Raw genomic sequence first — 18085 nt, forward strand, 5'->3', positions numbered from 1 at the left:
TTTCTGAGGTAGAGCATGGCTGTTGTAACGAGACGTTGGCGTAAGAAAAGCCAACAACAACACCACACCCAGTGTACTCCCACAGGTGAGGGTAGAGTGTACGCATACCTTACCTCTACCTAGTAGAGATAGACCTCGCATTCCTCATTGATGTCAGCTCTGACCAGCCCAAAAGAGCACGGTCAGGTCCAAGACAAACAGAACCGTAATTGGCGTAGGTAGGCCAAAGGAAATATGTTTGTTTGTTCTGGTAAGGGAGGTTCCATAGCCAAGGGTGATTGTTGGTTGATAGGGGGAGTGACTAGTAGTATTATGCTTAACCAAAGCCTCTCTTAGGTGGAGGATATCACCTCCAGTAACTTTTGGTCCAGTAAAGTTTAATATCACTACTTAATACTAGCGCCAAGTGTCACTAAAAATATGAGGGATTTGAATTCATTTTGTATGTTACTCTTCAATAGAATTTTTTCCTTTAGAAAGGCCCAAATCCCCCGCTTCAAAACCATTCTTCTTCTTCCTATAATCTCTCTTTTTTTATTTTTCTTTTTTTCTTTTTTCTTTTTCCTTTTTCGGATTGTAAAAATCAGTTGAAACTCATTAGAAGTATTAAACCAAAATGAATCCAAGCCCCTCATATTTTAGTTTACACATAGCAAGTATCAACTGTGGTATACCACATTACTGGACCAAAAACTTACCGGAGGTAATCCCATCCCCTCCGCCTGAAGAGGGTAATTTGCACAAATGACCTTTTACCAGGCAACCATTTCAGTTATGTTCCCAGTTAGCCCAGTAAAGTAAATTTGTCTGTAAATGAAAAATTCATCTAAGGCGGAAATTGAAAGAGTCCTCAAAAAATACCGGTCCAGTGCAACAAATAATACCTTAAGGAAATTATTCGCGACCCATTAGTTATACACTATCATGACCATTCTCATAAAATTTTAACCATGCTAGTGCTCTAATAGGACAATCTTCATCCCTTGTTACCACTAACATGAATACCGCGAAGAAAGTTATGATAGAGCAAATTCCCAAGAATGAATGGTAATTCGTGGCATAAGAATTTCAAACTATGTGAAACAGCAGTGTTTCTTAAGAATGAATTTTAATTCTTAAAAGAATAACTTCAACATAAGTTGCTGCAAGTTATTTTAACAAGTGCCCAAAATAACAACAATAAGCCTTTAAATATATGGTCCTTAAAAAGAAAAAGTCAAAAGTTGTCGAAATAATGGAGTTCCTCTCGGACTTATTTAAGACAGCAAGCAAGATGCCACCTATATTTGAACATTATACAACTTCAGAACAAGAAAAGGCATAAGCCCATATAACTCAACCTCTTGTATCAGTCTAGCACGTAAATAATTTAATCAGCATGAGAAACAAAAATAAGGCCGTGGCATGCAACAGAAACTCTGAATAGATAAAACATAAACGCAGGGCCAAAGATCATCTTGACCTTTTCAATTACATGGTCATACAGATGAACAATTGGTTTTTACTGAAACTGCACAATATTGTTAGTTATTTCTGAAGATACCTTGACTTAGCTAATTTCATGTGCAACATGACACTAAATATAGGAACTGCATAATCTTTGCAAGTTATTCCCCTGGGGCCTCTGCAAGGCTATTTGGCAAATCACTAGAGAAAATTCAGGGTCGCTCTCTGTTGTCCGCAAATTATGTGGGTTGGTGGAAGGTCAGTGGAATCCATAGATGTGTCATTCACTTTTCCGTTTTGCTGGATCCTAGCTAGCTGTATGTGCATATGCATATCAATTAGTTAGTTAGAAAAACATGAAAGAGGTCTAATTAGTGATAGCAGATTTTGTGTGGTATGATTTACGTTATCCTCCAGAAGTTTGTTTTCCTCTTGCAGCAATTTTTCCTGCAAAAAGGGGTATCATGTGCAGTCTAACGTAAAATTTTATATGATATTAATTCATCCTAAAACAATTAAAGATATCTGATGGCATTTGTTGATTACAAAGCTAGATAGAGCTGTAGAAAGCAGGGGTGGAGCCATCAACTCTGTCGACTTGAAGGAATGAAGACAATGCATCCAAGCTCATAAGTTTTCTCCATCCTATGACAAATTAGGTAAGTCTTTATATGGGAAGGCTAGAGTATTAAGTTTGGTAGTCAATTAAGTCTTACCATACATTTGGACCAACCTATGGGACAACTACACGGTTTGCTCCTGTTTACACTCCTTTCAACAATAAGCCACTGCCTATATTTGATTGAATTTATTAAGCTTATGCATTCTTTTGACATCAACCTAGCACGCAAGCACTAGTCCTCAGTTGAAACCAAGGATGATGTGTTCAACCACGGAAAAGAGGAAGAGTTAAAAACCAGAAAGTATAGTTCTAGTAGATGAAAAGATGCTACTTTTTCTAATGTGTGAATTTTTGGATTAGCTAAACCTAAAAAAAAGTTCAGGGAATCAAGTCCTGTGGTAAAGAGATTCACAAGACAAAGGCAGATAGACCAAACTCATAACTTCAGGAAAAACTAATTTTCAGTAGTTCCTGAAGATACAGATGGCTTACCAGAAAATAAGCAATGATGTGCCAATGGAAATGAAAACTTACCTCCTCGTGAAGACCCTTAATAGATTCAAGCATCAAATGTGTCTGCACAAAACAAAGTTATTTAGATTTTCTTCGTTCTGAGGCACTAACTGAAAGGGAACCAGATTATAACACAGAAGTCAAACATAATTTACAAAATAAGTGCAAACGCTTATAAAAAGACAAAGCAAAAGTAAACAAAAATAAAATGTATATAGCTGGAGGAATTCACTAACAAGTATGGTTTCTCACCATTTGGATGAGAAAATAAATCATGAAACAAAGCATTGAACGCACACAGTTACGAGAGAGGTGAATGAAAAAAACATTGAAGTACTCTAGCTGAAGATTGTCAACTCGTCATGTCTGAAAACATGTCTGAAAAACATGTTCTGACAGCTCCAAGTATTAGTAAAAGCCCGAGGCAGTAAGAAGGGAAGCTGGTAATGCATTTTAACATCAGAGTTCCAAATGATGCAATTACAATAGGGCAAAGATAAAAAGAATTGTAGAAAGACCTGTCTAGATCTGGTTTGTATTAGAGCAGTTTGAAGTTCGTTTTCCAAATGGACAAGGTCAGTCACAGTAAGACCTTCAGCATCATTTTCCTCAAGTTGCCTGTCAAATTGAGACAGAGCATCATTGGTATAAGCTTTAAATAGAAGTGAAGTATAAGATCAGTACCTTTCTGTTGTTTGTAACAGTTCTCCCGTTGTCACGAACCTTGCGTATTTAGAGTGCTACGAAAAATGTAAGTATGATTATTCAAGATAACATTGAATATAGCACCCAAATGATTACTGAGGGCAAAATATGTTTGAATCAATGATAAGTTACTAATCAATTGTATTAGCTACATGAATGAACAACTAGTCAGAGCATGCTTCCTGGATTTGATGAAATAGTTTGTATGTCTAGGATAACTCATTTTAGTCGAGCAACAGCAAGATCTTTTTTTGATATGTATTTTATTTGAACAGCAGCATGATCTTTGATGCACTATGATGAAGAGTAAGCATCATTAATAATTTGGACCTCCAAGCCGGGGAGGTGGCACGCGTATGCTAACTTGTATATTTAGTATCTTCCGACCTATTAAATATGCCGGAAGGTACATGTATTTCACAGTTTATCTGGAAATAGTTCCGGTTAGATATTGATCTTTGAGAAGTTCAGGGGTGCATTTTTTTTTATTTTTTTTTTAATTTGTTTTTTTGAAGACTGCAAGTTCAGAGTTAATACTTATCAGAGTGAGGCAAAGAGTAACCAAATTAATAAAGAACTTAGATTTATGGACAGACAATGCACTTAGTTTGGATCTCCAGAGAGGCCTCTAATTCATTAGAATATAACTTGATAGCAGTCAACTAATCAAATACCTCTGTAACTTGGATTTCTGCAGAGATCTCTTTATCTGCTTCAACGTGACTTTCGTATTGTTGAAGGATCCCTGTCAGACTGAAACATACAATGTCATTATTGGTGGGTAAGTATAAGGAATAAATTATGGGGAGAAAATCAGTTTATGTTGGTTTACACTAGAGTGCTTCAGAAAATTCTGAATACATTTTATGATATTCAATCTGTTTGGGCATTAGGCACTAAAACATCGAAAATACCCTCTACATGGATAATAAAAGGGAAGCCCCTTGGAATTTAACAAAAGCAGTTTCTACGAGTCACAAATAACTATACAGACCTAACCATTTGGTCAAATTACCGTTTGGACCACATATGGACAAAATGAGGTTCGGGTTCTTTATCTTTTCCAAAAAATGCTAGTTATGCAGAATGCATTTCAAACCCACCCGGACCACTCGTAACACAGTGTATAAGACTCGTGATTCAGGTAATCCAATCTTCTGTGTCTACGGCAGAAGTCCCAAAAAAATGTTTTTCAAAAAATGGGTGATCAAAAGATCGAATTACGATATCTATCTCGATGGTCGAACTCCAAAACTAGGGTTTCTAAAAGCATGCCCTAAATTATAGACAAGTTTGGAAAAGGGGCAACCCTGTTATACCACTAAACTACTTGTCAGCACAACAACTGAAAAGCTGTAGTTGCTTGTTGCTTGCAGGTTCGAAATCCTTTCTTTTGCTTCTCCTACCCATCTCAATTTTGATTGACTAGTTTCTCCCTTTGAGCAGGCGCTTGGTTTGCATTTGTTTTTGTTGCAACTTGAGAAATAAAGACACGAGAATAATATTATTGAGAAAGTTAAAATTTGTGTGTTACACTGTACCCTATTTATACCTTACTTTACAAAGTACATACTACACATACTAGGTATAATGCTAGGTAACACTCCCTCAAGCTGGTGCATATATGTCATATGTACTGAGCTTGTTACATATGTAACTAATACGACGACAGTGAGGGACTTGATGAAAATATCTAAAAGCAGATAATTTGACTTCACAAAGTTTTAACAATATCTCCTGATAGTATCTTTTGTACAATGAAATGATGACATGATAGTCAATCTCAATGTATTTAGTCTCTTGGAATACTAGATTTGACGAAACATGAAGGGCTGCTTGATTATCACACATATTTCCATCTTACTGACTTCTCCAAATGTCAATTCTCCAAGCAAATGTTAGATCTAAACTACCTCACAAGTTGCTATTGCCATTGCTCAATATTCTACTTCCACACTAGTTCGAGCAACTACGTTCAATTTCTTGCTCTTCCAAGACACCAAATTACCTCCAACTAAAACATAATATTCAATCGTAGCACATGTATCAAAAGGTGATCATACCCAATCAATGTCTGTGTATCCAATATTTTGCTCATGGCCTAGATCCTCGAAGAATATTCCCTTGTCTAGGGCTAATTTTATATATTGAAGAATGTAAACAACTGTATCTCAATAACTGTCACATGGAGAGTCCATGAATTGGCTGACAACGCTCACAACAAAGGAAATGTCAAGTCTAATCACTGTGAGGTAATTCAACTTGCGAACCAACCGTCTATATCTTGCAGGATCGCTAAGATGCTCCCTTGTCTTGGCATAATTTTAGAATTCAGATCCATAGAAGTGTCAATGGGTCTACAATCTGTTATTCCTAGCTTCATAAGAATGTCTAAGGTATACTTCCCTTGTAAAATAACAACATTGGATCTAGACTAAGCAACCTCAATATTTAAAAGATACTTCACTCGATTGTCGATGATAATGATGTCATCAACATAAACAACCAAATAAATGCAAAGATCGGTGTAGAATGCCAATAGAACGTAGAGTGATTAGTTTCACTACAAGTCATGCCAAACTCCTGAATAATTGTATTGAACTTACTAAACCGATCTCGAGAAGACATTTTCCGACCATAAAGTGACTACCTCAATCGAATATCAGGACGTGAGAACTAAAATGCCCAAAAAATGCAGCGAAACATGGGGGATTAAATGAGAAGAGTGCAAGCAGCCTCGGTGAGATGCTTACTCTTCCTCTTCGCTACCTTATCCTGCTGAGAGGTATATGAACGAGAGAAGATATCCTGTGAATAATTCCTTGAGAAGTCATAAATTGTTGAAACTAAGAGGATAAGTATTCTGAGGCAATAGCAACTACGAATAGAAACCTCAAATTGATTTGCACTTCAACACGAAAGGTCTGACATATAGGAAACAACTTAGAAGTTAGAACGATCTTTCATTAAGAAAATTCAAGTACATTTTTAATAATCATCACATTTCCTTTTAAGCCCTGAATTTTAGCAATGTCTACCCTAATTTTGTCGATAGTGGGTCTATTTTGACTGAATTTGCCGATGAAAGTCCATCTGCATGTCTCAGCGAGCAAGTTGTGTTCCTCTTCGGTGAATACAACCACTGCTTCGCCTTCAATCACTTCATGAGGTCTCGATGGTAGTCTGACCCTTTTCTTTGCTGGGTTATTGTCCCAGGAGCTCTAGCATAGGAATTCTGGGGGATCGGGGGGCAAGAAGTGGGGGGTCCAAAAGGATCAATAGAGAGCGACATAAGCGAGGAGGGAAAGGGGGAAGATTGGAAATTGGAGGAAAGATAGACGTTATCAGGCAAGTACATCATGAATAATCATCAATGAAACTAATAACACGAAATTCTAAGGTCATATTGACTCTACTAGGACCTCAAATATCAGATTGAAGAAAAAAAACTCTGCACGACTCTCAATACTACATGAAAGTGGAATTGGTGTGTTCCGCAAGTTGACACGGCCCACAACCTAATGTAGGAAACATAAACAAAGTAGGTACTATTTTCTAAAACTTGGATAACTCGGATGTTCCCAAACATATAATTAAGTTCGGAGAATCTGTAACTAGACAGACTATGGAGTTGGAGAGATAGGGTGGTAAAGGCCTTGTACTTCACGGCTTGCGCCAATTGTCTGTCACGTTCTGTGATTTGTATAGCGACAGAACCATTGAAGAATGTTATGCAATAATCTAAGGTACGAGACAAACAACAATCAAATATGAGATTAGAAAGACAACCAGGGACATAAATAACACTCCCTCTGTTCCAATTTATGTGATATACTTTCTTTTTTAGTCTGTCCAAAAAAGAATGATACATTTCTATATTAAGAAATAATTTAACTTAAAATTTCCCTTTTTACCCTTAATGAAATGATTTACAGTCACATAAATATCTATGGTTTGTTTTCGACCACAAGTTTCAAAAGTCCTCCATTGTTTCTTAAACTCCGTACCTAGCCAAACTATATCACATAAATTAGGACAGAGGGAGTAGAATTTAGTGCGATAGGAAGACACGGGATTAGCTTGTCCAATACCTGTTGCTTTTATTTGTCATCCGTTAGCTAAACTGACAGTGGAAAGAGATTGCGAATAAAATAATTGACAAAAGAGATTTATTATAAAAATATGGTCAAAAGCGCCTGGGTTAAGGATCTATGGTCCAAGTGTATTAGATATTGTAAAACATATACAATAAATATAGAGGCTACTTGTTGAGATGTTTGCTTACTTGCCCAATATTAAAGGAACTCATTGTATTTTTGTGAGATAAAGAAAACCTCTGGTTACCTGCAGTGTCAATCTAAATAAACATGAGCATTTCTTGGCGGCCGATCATCTAAAGTAAAGCAAACTTCAGAAGCGTTCAAAACTATTACAATAACTACACTTGGATAAAAAAAAATTCAATAAGACATTCTCTCTCATTTTTCATAGTTTGAGATGTTTGATTTTTCATTATTTGATATGCGAGAAAAGAAGAGTCAATAGCCAGCGACGAGACCACTATATGAGTGGGTGGTGCAACAAAACAAAGTAAACGAATGAATAGCTCATCCACGGTAAAAAGAATTGGACTAGCCAAAATATGATCATACACCGAATCAAGGTCATTCGGATGTCCAGCGAGTGTAAGAAACATCTTTGTTGATCCTGTTGTTTTTCAACAATGACTAGCATCAACTTCTCAAATTCCTCCATGGCTTCTTGTACTAGTCCAAAGTAAGTAGACATATCCAATTTGTATTTCCTCTTGTTAATCATCCGAGAAATCATATCATAAAAATGAGATACGCCATTAGTGTATAAAATTCCCAAACTAAATAATATGTCTTGGAATGAGCAAAACAACAACATCAATTTGGAATTAATAGATTGCCGTAGGAGACTACATAATTGAGCATCAAGCTTTTCCTAATTTGCTCGAACCTTTCATCTCCCTCAATAGCCCTTAAAGAATCTTGAATAACTTGACCATTGCACCACATTTTACCGAGGAAGTCCAAGCTAAATAGTTTGAATTTTCAATTAATGGTTTATAATAGTCAAAAGACTTGAATGTCCAAAACCAATGTTTCTGGAGCCAAAGCCTCAAATCGAAAGAAATTTTAGTAAAGAGAATTGTAATCAACCAAATCAATAGACAGCCTCAAGAAGCCTGACTAGGTAAGACAAATATCAGTTCTATTGGAGAACTTGTCAGAAATAGGGCAGTAACAATTGATGTACCTTGAAAATGATTGACAAAATGACCCAAGAAGTCTCTATGAGAAATTTAGTAGAAAATAATATTGAATTGTGTATTTACATTACTACATTGAGTCCTATTTGTAGACACTACATTACAATCCTTTTCACGTAGGATACTAATAAAAATCATCTTCCTATTCCTTTTCTGGCACTAGCCCTCAAGCTGGTGCATACATGTCATATGTACTGAGCTTGTTACAAATGTAACTAATACGAGGATTAGTGAGGGACTTGGTGAAAACATCTGGAAGCTGATTACTCGACTTCACAAATTTTGTAACAATATCTCCGGAGTTTTCTTTGACAAGGTGACAGTGAATCTCAATGTGCTTAGTCCTCTCATGAAATACCGGATTTGATGCGATATGAAGGGCCGCTTTGTTTAGCACACACAAGTTCCATCTAACCGATTTCTCCAAATTTCAGTTCTCTGAGCAATTGTTTGATCCAAAGTAGCTCACAAGTTGCTGCAACAATTGCTATTCCTATTCTAACAGTCTTAACAGAGATTGGAAGCAAGCAGAGGTTTCAAACGACCCCCACAACACTAGAAAGTTCTAGAATAAGTAGCCAAAACTGGAGAAACTTATTGGAAAGAAGCTGGCTAGATCGAAAGTGGTCGAATGTGGCTAGGAAAGGTCAGGCCGGAAAGGTGAGGCGAGCACCGCAAAATGTCGATCTATGTTGAAGGCTGCCGAAGCTTCACAAGTGCTGGCACGTGAATCTAGTGCACCCACTGGAACCCTAGGTTTAGACGACCCATATAGGCATATGACAATGCTTCTGTAGAGGAGTTTGGTCGCTACGCTATGATGAACGTTGTGGTGGTGTTGGTTTCCGCACAACATTGTGACATTAGAACTCTACGATAAAAGCCACCGAAATGTTGCACGGTGACGTATTATTTTTCGGGATGTCGCTGCTAGGTTGCACGTCGAGTATTTTCTCACCGACGTGCTAATATCATGTGAGAAATGAAGGTACAGGAAGATATTATAGAGATAAGTAAAAGCCATTGTGTTACATTGTGCCCTATTTATACCTATACTTTACACAGTACATACAACACATTTTCCGATGGACACTAAGTAAAAACATATGCATGAACTATCTAATACCAGGAACAAGGCACGAGACAACAAATTCTCGCCCATTGGCTTGAGATAGCACCTCATGTTATGATGTCATATTTTTTTATGACAAGGGTACCCGAGCAGCTACTTATTGGGTGCGCACAAGGTAAACCTCGCTCCTATGTAGTAGCCCACAAACAACACAGAAGAGATAACCTATACTAGACAAGCCCTGTGCGGCGAGCTCGACGAAAAAGGCAAATCCCCTGTTGTTGTAGGTAGGGGGTTTCGAAACTGAAACCTCCATTATAATGTCATAATTAAATGCTATAGTGCGGCCATAAGTGCCAAGATTGACCTAAAAATGATGTTTGAGAGCCGTAAGAACCAAGCTATCAAAAGAAAGCTCTATGGCCATAAGTGCCAAAGTTTCAAAGTGTAAAAGGACCAAAAGGGGTTGTAGCTTCAATGTTAAATGTTTTGGGAGTAACATTAATTGAGGATTTTCACTTTCCAAGGAGGTGGCATTTCACTGAGAAACCACATGTTCTATAGTGGAGTAATAGCTTGTACAATTATTAATCTATACCATCTCAAGTATGAGGTAATAGTCATGCTAGCACATAGTATCGAAATTATACGACATTATAGTGAGTCAATTGATCGGGTGTTGGACGACTATCATGACTCTCGTATTGTAGGTGCTCCCAAAAAGTTATGGTTATGGTATTTTATGTTATGTTATAGGCCTAAGGTACAATTACACATAATGTTGTGTTTTCATAAATGATTTATAATTTCAAAATGTTATGAAATAAAGATGTTGTTTATACATTTATTCGTACGTGATTCTCCTAAGGTCTCGTTTCATCGTTAAGTAAGGAGTCAGTGACACTTACAAAGTACAATAGTTATACTCACGCCCTTTGGATGTCACAGTTATGTTTCCTTTAAAGATACAAGTGTGCTAAGACGACGATGTGCATTCGACATTCATCTCTCCTATCCAGCTTTTGGTGAGCCCTAATACATTCTGGTGGTGGCCAGACCTTCATATTCTATTCATTTGCATAGTTGGGCATGCCTACACATATTTAGCTTTTGTACATTATAAATGTTCTATGATACATTGTAGAAGGTGTAGACGTATACACGAGTCCTTTATGACATTTTCATATTTATGTAATGATTTCAGATATTGCAAGGCCTATTACTCGTACTCAGTGATTCTATTTATGATAAGGCTATTGAGCCATATATTTAACTTATCAAAATTATTTATTTCATGTGATATAATGTATACAGGTATGTGATAACGAGTAGATATGTTCATTTATGGCTGTTCAAACTGATTCGTAATGGATAACCCAATCGCAAAATAAGTTTATTGGTCTATAGGCATATGACAAAGCCCTGATGGAGGTTTTATAGAGATGCTTGAAGGCTAGAGGTGTACCCGTAGTGTACACTAGGGCGATTTAGGACATGTACGATTGAGCAAAAACCTAGGTAAAGACAATGGTAGGAGACTCAGAGCATTTCCCAATTGAGATGAGTTTGCACTGGGGATCAACTCTTATCCCGTTTTTATTTGTCCTGGTGATGCATGAATTGACGAGGCAAATCCAAGGTGAGGTGCCATGGTGTATGTTATTTGCGGATGACATAGTTCTAACTGACGAGACTCCCAGCGTAGTTAACACTAAGCTCGAGTTTTGGAGAAAGACCTGACATCTAAAGGGTTCAGGTTGAATAGGACCAAGAAAGAATATCTGGAGTGCAATTTTGGTGATGTGGTTGGCGTGGAAGTGAGGCTTGACACACATGATATCCCAAAGACAAAGGATGTGGCTGGCGTGGAAGTGAGACTTGACACACAGGATATCCCAAAGAGAGGAAGTTTCAAGTATCTCCAGTCTATTATCCAAGGAAATTGGCAGATTGAAATTGATGTCACACATCGTATTGGTGTTAGGTGGATGAAATGGAGATTTTCATCCGGAGTCTTGTGTGGTAAGAAAGTGCCACCAAAACTTAAAGGCAAGTTATACAGAGTGGTGGCTAAACCAACTATGTTGTATGAGGCGAAGTTCTATAGAGCATTGTCTCGCCCATCCTTCCATATTAATAGTCGTAGTATCACTCTTGTAGTTGCTTGTCCTTCGATTTCTGTTAATATATGTTGTTTCTTGATTATCGTATTATTTTGTTGTAATTATTGTTCCTTTTTTCAGAATGCTTTTATAGTATTTTGCCATGGTTTCTTCACTTCTGCTATTTCTTTTTCCCGACCTGTTTTGAATGTTTTTCCTTGAGTCGAGGATCTATCGGAAACATCTTTACCTCTCAATATAGGGGTAAGGTCAGCATACACTCTTCGCTCTCCAGACCCCACTTGTGGGATTATACTAGGTATGATGTTGTTGTTGTTGGTTATCGGAGTTCGGAGTTTTATCGTTAACGATTTACCGATGCAGGGTGCTCAATTTCCTTAATGGTTTAGCCGTTAACCCATAAGAACTATTAGACTGCATTTCTACCCAATGTACATAAAGTCATCTTTAGTCTTTAGGAACTTAAAGCACTCCACTCAGTTCATTCTCAGCTATCGCCCAAATTTCCAACGCTCCAGCCTCCAGATTTCCTTATAGCGTATCCCATTTATTATAGTGGCCTGGTGTTATTATCACTCTTTTCAGAAGGAACTTGATGGTGGATATAATACATCACATGATGGTGGATATAATACATCTCTACTGTGCTAGTCTCATATGATCTCTTTTTATTTTTTTAACATTTCTTTTCTTATTTCTCCCCTCTTCTGTCTCTTATTTTATTTCCTTTTTTAATTTCAATTTACATTTCATTTCCCTTAGAAGGGAGCTACTATGTCTTTTGAAAAAGAATACCGAATTTGAACGCTGAAATACACACTAATTTGTGGAGGTATTATTTAATTTAATGATAAATCGAACGATAATTGCTAAACTGATACCGAATCACCAATATCTTATCGGTTTGGTCAGCAATTTTGCACATTTTAAAACCCATAAGCAACCATTTAGCATAAACATTCAACTAAACCGCCTGATAAGCACCCCTATGTTCAGTTGGTTCGCTCAATGAAAGTTAAAAGGCATTGAATGCTAATCATGTACACCTCAAGAATTTGGATGTGACAACTGGTTGAAGATTCCAGTTAGACGAGATCAAACTTTGAGGTACTTCCACAAAGCAAAAAAGCTAGAGTACGAGACAATCAGAGTGAGAAAGAGTCAACAAAAACGTTACACGATTATGAGATTATTGTACTTTAACCCTTTTGCTATTAATTGATAGACACTAGATCAGTTGTTGACGACTACTCAAGTGGTGTTAAGACTCTACAACAAATCGTGGATACTAATAACTATTGCACACTTTTTCTTAACAATTTAACTGATTAATTTTTAGTTTCAGAAGATGCGTGGTGACCTCCTGAATGTACATCAGAGGATGGATGAACGAGAAGAATGAATTGGCTTATTGAAAGCAGATAATCCAACATTTTATTCAAAAAGATGTCCAGTCTTCGGTGCCATAACCCATTCCACCTCAAGATGTGAGGAATAGAGCACTAGTCCAGATACCACCACCGGAAGAATTTTTTATGACCTTAAGGAGGATTTCATATGACTATGTGGAAGGGGTAGACGAGATCAGTAGGTATGGGTGGTAGATGTGAGAAGAAGCTGATGCTAAACAATGGAATCTAGATTATTAGGTAAATCAAGTTAACAACAGCCTGAGTAGCATAAAACTGACGATACTTCCACTCCTAGGCATAGTACTCTAAGGGGTCGTTTGGTAGCTTGTTAGGAGCTAAGTTATTCATGTATTAAATCCTGCATGAGTAATACCATGTTTGGTAGCATTCTTTTGCTATATCTAAAATTTAATACACCTAACCCGGTGAATGAGATTTAGCTTTTTTAGGGAAAAAAGGTTTAAATGAATGAGATCAAAAGAGACAAAACTTCAAGAGCGATGCGCAAGATTGAGTGGCATTGAAGTGGATTATATTATCTAAGGCAGTGATCGATAAAGATTTGTTATAACTAATTTGCTTGCTCAAACATAGTATTGATGGACGAGACTCACGGCGGAGGTAACAATACGCTGGACGTTTGGAGACAGACCCTGGAATCTAAAGGGTTCGAGTTTAGCAAAACTAAGACAGAGTATTTAGAGTGCAAGTTCAGTGACGTAACCTTTTTTTTTTTTAATTACCAAAAAAAATATTACGGCACTGAACTTGCGCTACAACTACTGATATAACTCACGAGGCATATGCGGAAGTGAGGATTAATACACAAGTCATCCCCAAGAGAGGAAGTTCTAAGTACCTTGGGTCAATAATCCAGGGGAGAATGAAGATGATGTTATACATCGTATTACAGCGAGTAGATAAAATGGAGGTTTGTATCTGCGCTTGTGTGATAACAATGTTCAACCAAGACTTAAATGTAAGTTATATAAAGTGATTGTTAGGATCACGATGTTATACAATGGAAGTTCGTCGGTCAAGAACTTCGTATGTCCAAAAGATGAAAGTAGTTTTAAACGGGACGCTAAGATGGATGTGAGCATACAAAGAGATATAGAAATAGGGATGAGGATATTCAGACAAGTACGGAAGCTCGACTCATGCAAGTGACAAGAATTAGCTCAAATACGCCAAGATGAGATTTACAAACACTCCCCAGCCGAGAGGCGGAAAGTGTCAAGGGTGTGGTTTGATGCAGGGGTAGGTAGTGGCAAAAAAGATCGGGAAAGGTGATTACACAGGACATAGCACACTTGCAATTTACCTAGGACATGATCTTAAAGAGCAGAGCATGAGGTCGAGGATTAGTAAGGTAGTTGCGAGTGCGTCGCATACCGCCTTGCCTTTATCAGTTTTATTATTATTACTCTCCTATTATCTTTTTCTTCGATTCTATTATTACTTGTTATGTTCTTTACTTCAGTTATCGTATTACTTGTTGTTGATACTATGCTTTTCTCCATTAGCTTCAAATGGCTGGCTTTACCAGCCATTTCCTTTCAACCAGCTTGATATAATTATTCGAGTCATGGTCTATCGGAAACCTCTACCTTCACAAGGGCTAGTAATGTTCTATACAGTACGACTTTCAAAAATATCGTCAGCCGCTACAGGTTTGATACTCCAAAAGAGTGCATTTTTGAGAATCCCGAAGAATCCGACGCGGCAACGAAAGTGAAGAATCCGTGCAACTTAGGTAATGTTTGCATACACACCAATTCAAGACCCCACTAGAGGGATTACACTAGTATGTTGTTGTTTTGCAAGTATAAATGACATTGGAGAACAAAACATCAACTTCTAGTGATGTACCATCCCTAAGTGATGCTATGGGAGCTCTTATAAAATTGAATAGCAAGTCTAACAACATGAACCAAAGGATGAACCATTTGAAGAAGACAAAAGTTACTCTTTGGATTGGGACCACTCCTCTTCAACTAAACCAAGGAGTTCGCACATGCATGACCCTGAATACTCCCACACCACGACCACCACCCTTCTAACTATATTGAGTTTTGCAACAAGGTTAAATCACCCATGCTCAAAGAGATGAACCCTTCCAAGGCTACCTAAATCTTGATCCATCATCATCATACCATCCACAATCGTTACCATACCCATAACCTCCTAATCAACAACCCCACCAACAACCACAATACCAAACCAGAGAACTAGCAAACAGAGATAGTGATCATGGTGAAGATGTTGGAGAAGAAAGTCAAAGTGAACATAGAAAGTTTTAAGATGGCTTGAAGCTCTATTTGGTAGTAAGGAGACTTATGAGAGCCTTAGCTAAGGAAGTACAAAATCAACGTCGAAGAAAGAATCTTTTTCATGGTAAAGTTGTGCAAATGTGCAAGGCAAATTTGGTAGACCAATTGAACTTTCCTACAAGGAAACATCCTACACCACATAGACTCCAATGGTTAAACGACTTTGAGGAACTCAAAGTCTACTAGATAGTAAAGACCAATTTCAAGATTGGTAAGTATTATAATGAAGTTTGGTGTGAATGTAGAGCCAATGCAAGTTTTTATTTGCTTCTAGACTAGCATTGACAATTGACAATATCATCGAGAAGCAAGGCATGATGGAAGGACTAACAAGTATCCTCTTGTTAAAGATGGACGTAAATTCACTCTTTTACTTTTGACTCCATTAGAAATTAGTGAGGATTACAAGAAATTAAGGAAATTGAGTGAAAAGGCAAAGAGTGAGAAAGAGTGGCACGTGAAAAGAGGGAAGAAGTGAGAATATGAGGGAAAATGAGGGAAAGTTTCCACCTTTGCAACATGATACGAAGTAAGAATATGAGGGAAAATGAGGGAAAGTTTCCACCTTTGCAACATGATGGTGAACTTAGAGGAAAAGAAAAAGTGAGTTTATTGATTAGTCATCCAAGTGGTTAGAAAAGATTGAGGACAACCATTCTATTATACTTCTTATATAGAAAGACTGTTTTTTGACTATTAATGAGTGACTCCTTCTTTACCTAGTGTTGTTTCTACTCTTTTCAAGATTATGAAGATATATTTTCTGACGAGTTCCCAAGGGGCTACTAACTTTATCGAGCATCAAATCAACTTTGTTTCAGGTTCTCAACTTCCAAATCAAGCGGCATATTGCGCAACCCGGAAGCCACAAAAAAGCTGCAAAGCAAGTTGATGATCTTCTTGAGATGGATCTTCTTGTATTGCATCGTGATCGCAGTGTTACAAACACGAATGCGAAGGACTTCCCAGTTGACTTTCCAGCACAAAGAGTATATCGTGAATGCGGAGAAGGACCTTCCAGCACCATATTGCCATCGCGATACATTTTACCATGATAGTAGTTAAGCTTTCCAAACATGGTTACTAACAATTTGGGGCCTATCTTAGGGTTATTTTAGGCTTTTCATGTAAAAATTTAGCTTTAGTATAAATACGCTAAACCTTAGCTTATTTTTTTCTATAACCGTGGTGTCCGGACCAGCTTGCGCGCACCTCAACTAATTCTACCGATACTTGCCACCTCCCACTAGCAACAGGTATCAGGTAACTCTGTCCACCAATGCTAGAACATATGCGAAGAAATCACCTATTTTTTTTTTCTCTACTGGAATTTGAACCTGAGACCTCATGGTGCCCAACCCACTTCATTAACCACAAGGCCACACCCTTGGGTGCTAAACCCTAGCTTATTTTGATTAGCTTGTTATGAATTTAGAGATTAGTTTGTGAGATTTGCAGGTGATGTTCGAGTTACCTTTAAATTTGGCTTAGGATTTGCAAGAGGTTATCTTCCTAGTAAAGTTCTAGAAGTTTTAGGTCTTTGTTTGATTGTATTAGGGGTAATTAGGATGTTTAATTCTAGTTATTGCTCCTATTTTATCATACATCGTCTAGCTAGCTAGCTTTCTATTCTTTACTTTTTCTTAGATTAATATTTCAATTCCAATCTTGTTTGTTATCACCATTATTACAAAATAATAAGGTAATATATATATATATATATATATATATATATATATATATATATATATATATATATATATATGTATTTGGATGTGTGTATTCCCAATCGTATTATGTAGACATCTTTGCATATCACATGCAAAAAAGGTAAACTCTCTTAGGCAGGCACCTGTAGGATCAACTCAAGAGATAAATACCAAAACCTGCACCGCTAAAAACACTTGAGTCAATTAACGTGTCAGCCTAAAAACTAGTCTTCCTAATGATTCAACACGTATCAGAATGATAAATAGGAAATCATATAATAATCAATCAGATTCAGATACGTATAATTAAGTGCTTAACAAATGAAATGAAAAAACCTGTTGCTGCTTGAGAATTCGTACAGCCTGCCACTGTTGGAGATGATAACAACAGCTACATCCACATCGCACATGATAGAGAGGTCCTTAGCTTTCTTCAATAGACCTTTCCTTCGTTTACAAAAAGCAACTTGCCTACAACTTTTCTCTTGGATTCGCTTTATTTCTACCTTCTTTCTCCCCATTTTTTCTCTATCCCTAATCTAAAATGATCAGATGCTGAAGTACATATCTAAAGATTTCGTATTTTGTATAATCAACATTGGTCCAGGGGTTTCTCTACAGTTTGCATTTTTGTTGTTTTACTACGTATGCTCTCCCCCACTTCATATCTCCAAAGGGTCCCTTCCAACATCTTTTCAAGATTTCTCTGTTTGTTTGTTTTTTTCTTTTCTTTTTTTATTTTAATTACAAATGGTGCTCTGTGTTTTTACTTATTTGGTCCAAGTCCAGTGGACAACTCAAAAGAGGGAAAAAGATGACTGTATGACAAGTTGGCTTAAAACGTGGAATAAATA

The 18085-nt window shown here is 37.2% G+C and overlaps 1 protein-coding gene across 1 annotated transcript; it reads right to left on the bottom strand.

The window, feature by feature from the left end:
- Positions 1-912: 912 nt before the first annotated feature.
- Positions 913-17759, bottom strand: LOC132040633 (agamous-like MADS-box protein AGL70). Its single transcript, XM_059431288.1, has 7 exons — positions 17568-17759; positions 3961-4039; positions 3266-3321; positions 3100-3199; positions 2603-2644; positions 1852-1893; positions 913-1761 (listed from the first exon to the last, which is right to left on the bottom strand). The coding sequence occupies exons 1-7, from the start codon at positions 17750-17752 to the stop codon at positions 1648-1650; spliced, it is 618 nt and encodes a 205-aa protein (XP_059287271.1). The 5' UTR covers positions 17753-17759; the 3' UTR covers positions 913-1647.
- Positions 17760-18085: the final 326 nt, after the last annotated feature.

Source organism: Lycium ferocissimum, chromosome 12 (assembly GCF_029784015.1).
Source record: "Lycium ferocissimum isolate CSIRO_LF1 chromosome 12, AGI_CSIRO_Lferr_CH_V1, whole genome shotgun sequence".
In the NCBI taxonomy this organism is placed as follows: domain Eukaryota; kingdom Viridiplantae; phylum Streptophyta; class Magnoliopsida; order Solanales; family Solanaceae; genus Lycium; species Lycium ferocissimum.

Excerpts from the sequence above, each read along its gene's own strand:
- LOC132040633 (XM_059431288.1), bottom strand. The coding sequence starts at position 17,752 with ATGGGGAGAAAGAAGGTAGAAATAAAGCGAATCCAAGAGAAAAGTTGT. Across the intron at positions 4,040-17,567 it reads GAATTCTCAAGCAGCAACAG|TCTGACAGGGATCCTTCAAC; the intron begins GTTTTTTCATTT and ends TGTATGTTTCAG. Across the intron at positions 1,762-1,851 it reads ACAAACTTCTGGAGGATAAC|CTAGCTAGGATCCAGCAAAA; the intron begins GTAAATCATACC and ends ATGCACATACAG.